This window comes from Meleagris gallopavo, chromosome 2, assembly GCF_905368555.1.
Source record: "Meleagris gallopavo chromosome 2, MGAL_WU_HG_1.1, whole genome shotgun sequence".
Lineage (NCBI taxonomy): Eukaryota > Metazoa > Chordata > Aves > Galliformes > Phasianidae > Meleagris > Meleagris gallopavo.
Genome location: NC_139405.1, coordinates 67,132,184 through 67,138,361, shown reverse-complemented (window position 1 = coordinate 67,138,361; position 6,178 = coordinate 67,132,184). Strand labels below are relative to the sequence as shown.

General features: G+C 46.6%; 1 protein-coding gene across 1 annotated transcript; it reads left to right on the top strand.

The window, feature by feature from the left end:
• The first annotated feature begins 1,547 nt into the window (after positions 1 to 1,547).
• MTRES1 (mitochondrial transcription rescue factor 1) lies at positions 1,548 to 5,903 on the top strand. Its single transcript, XM_085217563.1, has 4 exons — positions 1,548 to 1,837; positions 3,130 to 3,571; positions 4,269 to 4,341; positions 5,432 to 5,903. The coding sequence occupies exons 2-4, from the start codon at positions 3,138 to 3,140 to the stop codon at positions 5,606 to 5,608; spliced, it is 684 nt and encodes a 227-aa protein (XP_085073689.1). The 5' UTR covers positions 1,548 to 1,837; positions 3,130 to 3,137; the 3' UTR covers positions 5,609 to 5,903.
• Positions 5,904 to 6,178: the final 275 nt, after the last annotated feature.

Genomic DNA, 6,178 nt, shown 5'->3' with positions numbered 1-6,178 from the left:
TGGAAAATTGGTTGTTGGTTTTTTGGTTTAGTTTTATTCTGTTTTTCCATCGGGGAGCTAGTAACTCTGCTTAGGGAATCTCTGCCATTTAGAGAAACATTTTCTGCTCTGACTCATATGTCACTACGAGTGCAAGAATGTGGCTTGTACTTGATTTTTTTCCTTGATAATGATGTATGTATATTTTAAAATATATGGATGAAAAGTACAAAAAACCTAACAGCTGTATTTCCTACTGAGACTGGTCAGAATCTCTCTGACCTGGGCAATGGAACATGCAAAACATAAAATTGTAAAGATATTTGCAGCTTCCTTTCCAGTGAGGCTTTCAAGGAGGGAAATAATTTTCCAAAGAACTGCTTCGCTACAAAATATCCCTGACATAAACACCTCTCTTTCAAAAATTTAATGGCAAAACTTACACAGGTGTAAAACTAAGCAATCAACTATAATGCTCATGCTAATTTCACAGCTGCCATGCAACGGTACACCCACAGCACTTCCTATACTTGCTGATAACTTTCGAAGGGAGGATTGCTCTGCCAGGTGAGATGAAGGGCATTTTAAAGTAGAAATTCAAAACTGAGGTGCTCTTCCATCTGCCAAAATTACCCTGAACTTTGCAAAGCTCTTTGCATTAGGGCAAGATGTTGCCTGTTGGATGTGACTGCACTCTGTGCCCATCTGGTGTGGATAAGGAGAATCTCCCAAAGGCTGAGCAGCTCAAAAGTGGTCACCAGGAGAGGTGAAAGCGGGGTGTGGCAGAGGGATGGACATGGCCTAGTGGCTGAGCTGCAAAGAGAAGGGATTATGGATACCCATTGGTAGTGGAGGTGCGAAAAGGGAAATGCATAGTAAAGGAAAGTAACGAAGCTAAAGCCACGAGAATCCCAGGATATGGTGTGACTGGGATTAGACTGTCATTGTGTGAATGAATCAGCGGGTGAGAGACTTGCACATCTGCTGGAGGCATTTCTCCTGGGAGAAGTTTCCATTTCCTGTTTCCTGGCTTGGGAATGTGGGCAGAGGAGCAGAAAGCACACACTCTGGCCCTTACCACTGAGGTAACCAACCACTCTGTGGTTTGGTTGTGCGGTGGCAGAAAGCGGCTCTGGAAATGACAGATGAGAGAATCCAGCATCTTTGGTTTTACATGGAGAGGTTTCAGGGCAGGAGGAGTACTTAGACCTAAATTTGTAATTTATTTCTGCACTTTCAGCAGTTATTGTAAAGGGAAAATTATAGGTATGTGTGTAAATATAATAAAAAACAAATATATGTGTGTATATATATATATATATGTATATATACACACACAGGAAAAATGTATCATTCCGGGAAGGCTCTTCACCGGAGGGTGGTGGGCATGGAGCAGGCTGCCCAGGCCAGCGGGCATGGCCCCGAGTGCCAGAGTTCAAAGAGCGCTGGGACAGCACTCTCGACACAGGGTTTGATTTTGGGCGGTACGGTGTGGAGCCGCTTGGGTCTCATCCAACTTGGGATATTCTGTAATTCTATGACACCAAACGGGATGCGGTCCGTGCCAGCATGGGTGCGGCGGCAGATGGCCGAGGCCGGGCCGCTCTCTTGCAAGCGCAGCTCAGTTTCCAGCCGGCTGAGGAGCCAGCGGAGCCGGGGGATCCTCCGAGTCCCTGACGCCCGGCGGGCCGAGCGGGCACACAGACGCGAAGCGGCCCGCTCCCCGCCTTCCGCGGCAGCCGGCCGGGCCCCGGCAGAGGGCGCCGAGCGCGGGTTGAGGCGGCCCCGCCTCCGGCCTGCCAGCAGCGGCGCGGGGACGGCGGCGGCGGGCCCGGGCCTGGGGCTCCGGGGTACTCAGGTAACCGTGGCGGCCTGCCCTGCTGCGAGGCTCCCTCCGGAACGGGGCGGCGCGGCGCCGAGGCCGCGGGGCGGAGGGAAACGCGGGGCCGCCGTGACCTCCAGCGGCGGGACGGGCCGCGGTCGGGCCTGGGCTGCGCGGCCTCCGCCGGGACGGCGGCCGAGGGCGGCCGTCAGCGACGGGGCTTAGGCCGAGGTGAGGGCCGCGCTGGGCCGGCCCTGAGCTGCGGCAGCCGCCCTCTTGGAGCGGTGTCTGCGGCGCTGCGCTGCTGGGAGATCCGCTCCGAGCTCAGCGCCGTGCCCGGGGCGGGTAGCGGCCAGGGAGCCGCCCTTGGCTCGGGGCTTCGGCAGCCCCTGTGCCCCCGGGGCGGGTTTGGTCAGCGGTGTAAAATAACAGCGATCGCTTCGGAGAACTTTTAGGAATTTGTCCCCGGCCTGAGAAAAGGCGTTAAGTCTTCAGAGGGGTCACACCGTCCTAAAATTTTCAACTGTATGCCTAGTAGTTGTAATTGCTGTGGTGAGAGCAGAGCTGTGGGGGTTGTGGTTATTTTTCTGCCACCAGTAGTCACGGATCTTTCACTACTGCAGCTGACTGCACAGGAATCCCCTTCTGGTTTCGTCAGAGTTCACTCTGGTATCAGGAGAACAACCTCTGGTGTCATGCAGTGCACACACAGCCGTACAAAATCAGAATCACAGAATGGCCCAGATTGGAAGGGACCTCCAGGACCATGAATCTCCAATCCCCCTGCCACATGCAGGGCCACCAACCTCCCCATTTAATACTAAACCAGGCTGCCCAGGGCCCCATCCAATCTGGCCTTGAACACCTCCAGGGACGGGGCATCCACAACCTCTCTGGGCAGCCTGTTCCAGCGCCTCACCACTCTCATAGTAAAGAACTTCCCCCTGACATCCAACCTGAATCTTCCCTCATATATATGAAATATATATGAAATAGCTACCTGTCTGCTTCTTTTACGAATGGTTTGTTAGATGGAGGGAGCAAAATGCCACAGGTATGTTTAAACAGTTAATATTAAACTGCAGAAGAGGAACAGAGTATTCCATTGGGGGTTTCAGCGCTGGCTTCTATCTGATACTTTACCTCTCGGTAGTGATGGGCATTGTGTGAGAAAACACAGCAGGATGCGTTTAGGTGGTGCACTGTGCAAGGGAACTAGATAACCATCTGTCTGTTTGTTGTACACTGTTGTGCTGTCCCTGGAGAAATCCTTCCCAGTAGTCAAAGCACTTGCTTGTTTTTGACTCTGAATGCTTATTTCATTTTAGGGTGTACTATGACTGGCTTCAGGCTCCCCATCACTGTGTTTAGAAAACTGAATGTTTGGGTTGGACTGTGGGAGAAATTCCCCTCTAATAAACTCTTTCCCTCTTGGAGAAGAAGCATTTTCTGTAGCTGTCAAGCAAGCACAATAAACGACCGAAGATGGTTTAGCTTTTCCCCAGTAAAACTCTGTGCACTAAGACTTTCTCCAGAGTATGTCTCAGTACTCTCTCTGCGGAACAAAAGTAGCAAAAGCTCTAAGAGGAACAGACAAACTGTACAGGAGGAGGAGGAAGAAGAGGAGGAGGCAGAAGAACAAGAAAGTGATTTGGAAGATGAATTGGAAAATGACCCCAACGTAGTAAAAGATTACAAAGATCTTGAAAAAGTGGTGCAGTCTCTGCGATATGACGTGGTCATGAAAGCTGGCTTAGACATTGCAAGAAAGTAAGTACGAAAAAGAACCTGCTGGTGAGAGACATGGCATGTAGATAACAGCTGAGGTTTGATACCCTTTATTGTTAGAATACCTACTTTTTTATGTCGCTGTTTTGAGTTGGGATGTCTAGGGTGTTGTTGTTTGTTTGGGGCATTTTCTATCAATTACATCTATTTAAAATCAAGAAAACATACTATGTAATGCAAAAAGATCTAATTTGAGACAGAGGGAATAAATAACATGCTGTTTAATGGCTGTAGAAATAGATGAGGGTAAGTGTAAATCTAACACACCGGGTCAGCCAGATATATGTACACTCTACATCAAGTCTGATCTTGAACCTATAGAAGCCTTATGTTGCAGTGTTGTAAGTATAATCTGATCACTTAAAAACAATTGAACTGGCTGGTGCAGGACAGAGGACTTCATTTGTTGGGTATTCAGGAGACAACTCTTCAGAAACAGCTTTTTATTTATTTTACCTATAGCACAGAGCACCCATTGTCTACTGTTTAATTTATGATCTGTGAAAGTTTTCTTCCAGTTCAAGACTGTCCTGTCCTAAAATAAGTAATCCTTTATGTGCAAATTAGAGTTGTGGAAGTACGCCTTGCATGTGAATGGTTTTCTTGTGTGCTTGCAAATGAACAGTTGCATTTGTTCTGCTGCGTACTGTCAATGCAATAAAACCTTGTTTTTCTTCAGTAAAGTAGAAGATGCATTCTACAATAATGAACTCAGGCTGAATGGAGAAAAACTATGGAAGAAAAGTAGAACTGTAAGACTCTTTAACATTTAAATATTTTAATACAGTATGAGAAAATAACTAAACTGTGACCTCTTCTCCTTCCTTTTACTTGGGTCAGAAGAAGCAGCCGCTAAATGGCTCTGCAGAGGTGAAGAGCATTGCTAACACCACTTCCAGCTTTCTGTGTGTGTGACTGTTATTCCTGGGGTACGGTGCTGCTCCCTGAGGCAGATGGGAGACCTGTGGTATTGAAATGGGCTGGAAGCAAGGAGAAGGCAGGTGGCAGCAAGGACAGAGCTTTATGTGTTGCTGAAGGAAGCGATGATAGATACGAGGTTAATGGATTAGGAGTGATTAAATCTGAGGTATTAGTGGAGTAGGCACATGGTTAAAGTTTGATGACAGAAAGAGACTGAAACTGAGGTAGCCCAGGAAAGGTTATTTTGTCTGTAAGAGAGCACACAACACACACACACACAGCCAAAGGGTTGCAGGCCCAGCTGGCCGTGATCTTTCACGACAGAGCTCACCCAAATGGTGACCAGCATACCTCTACATTCCCTTCAGGTGAGGGGAATCCAAGTGGCATTACTGTGGTGAAAAGGCAGTAAGGAGAGAAGTTTTAGTTCCCATTCCCCTCAAGTTAGGGCTCGTTTTTAAAGGCACACTGCTGTTGTGGATTTTGTGAGGGGGCACAAATTGTTGACCCACACTGTTCTTTACAACAGTTTAAGGCATTCTAAAGGGAGGAGGGAGAATTCTGCATTTGGCTGCTTTGTTCTGTACTGATAGAAGAAGATTGGCAGGAAACCCTCTTTGGTAATAAACCTGTATGATACCTTTTCCAGAGTTAGGAGTTGGCTGTAATTCAGTAAGGGCAAAACTCCTGGCAGAGAAGGTCATGAGTAGACATTTAGTTGCTTATTGCCAGGGCTTTCCTAAAAGCTCACAGTGGGAAGACGGCTCTGTAGTGGGTCTGTGTAGCCTTCCCACTTCCTCCTCCCGGAGATTCAGGAGAACAAATGGCATGAAAGGAGCAACATTAATGTGGCCCTGACTGCGGGAATTTGTTTTTTCCAGAGAATGTTTATGATTGCTCATCTTCTCTTTTTGTTTCCAGGTGAAAATTGGTGACACGCTGGATCTCTTAATAGGTGAAGATAAAGAAACAGGAACTGCTGTAGTGATGCGGGTAGTCTTAAAAAAAGTATCTAACAAGACTGAGAGTGAAAAATACAGAGTAATTTTAAGACGTTGGAAAAACTTGAAGGTGCCCAAACAGGATGTACTGAAGTAGCAGGGGGTTGCATGTGGCAGCATAAAATTTGTTTTGCAGAAAACCATATCGTTTGTTGTTAAATACGAATTTTGGTTAAACAAAATGACAGTACCCTTTTTTAAGGGCTTGTGTTACAAATATCTCCCCCTGCTGTGTACATCAGTGCTCCTGTGGTAAATGCCTGTCACTTCTTGCAGTTAGTTTTGTTTCATGATACTGTGGGATAAAATAGTCTGCCCTCATATCTCCAGGCAGTTTCCTTACAGATGTTATATATAATGACTCAATAAAGACAAATTTGATCACTGTTTAATTGCTGCCTGGTTTCTGTTAATCAGGTTATGTGAAAGCTGACGCCACAAGCAGCACTGCTTTCTTAGCTTTATTTCTAGATTCATTACATAGTTTGTTTTTTTTATATTATATATACGTATACGTAAAATTGCTTCCTTTGTAATTACTGATTTGATCCTGGTTAACAATACCAACTCTGTGCTTTCATACATGCTGGTGCAATATAAAAAGGTCCTGATTGCAGCAGCTTATTCTTAAACAGGAAACTTCACAATGACCGAGGATTTATCAAGG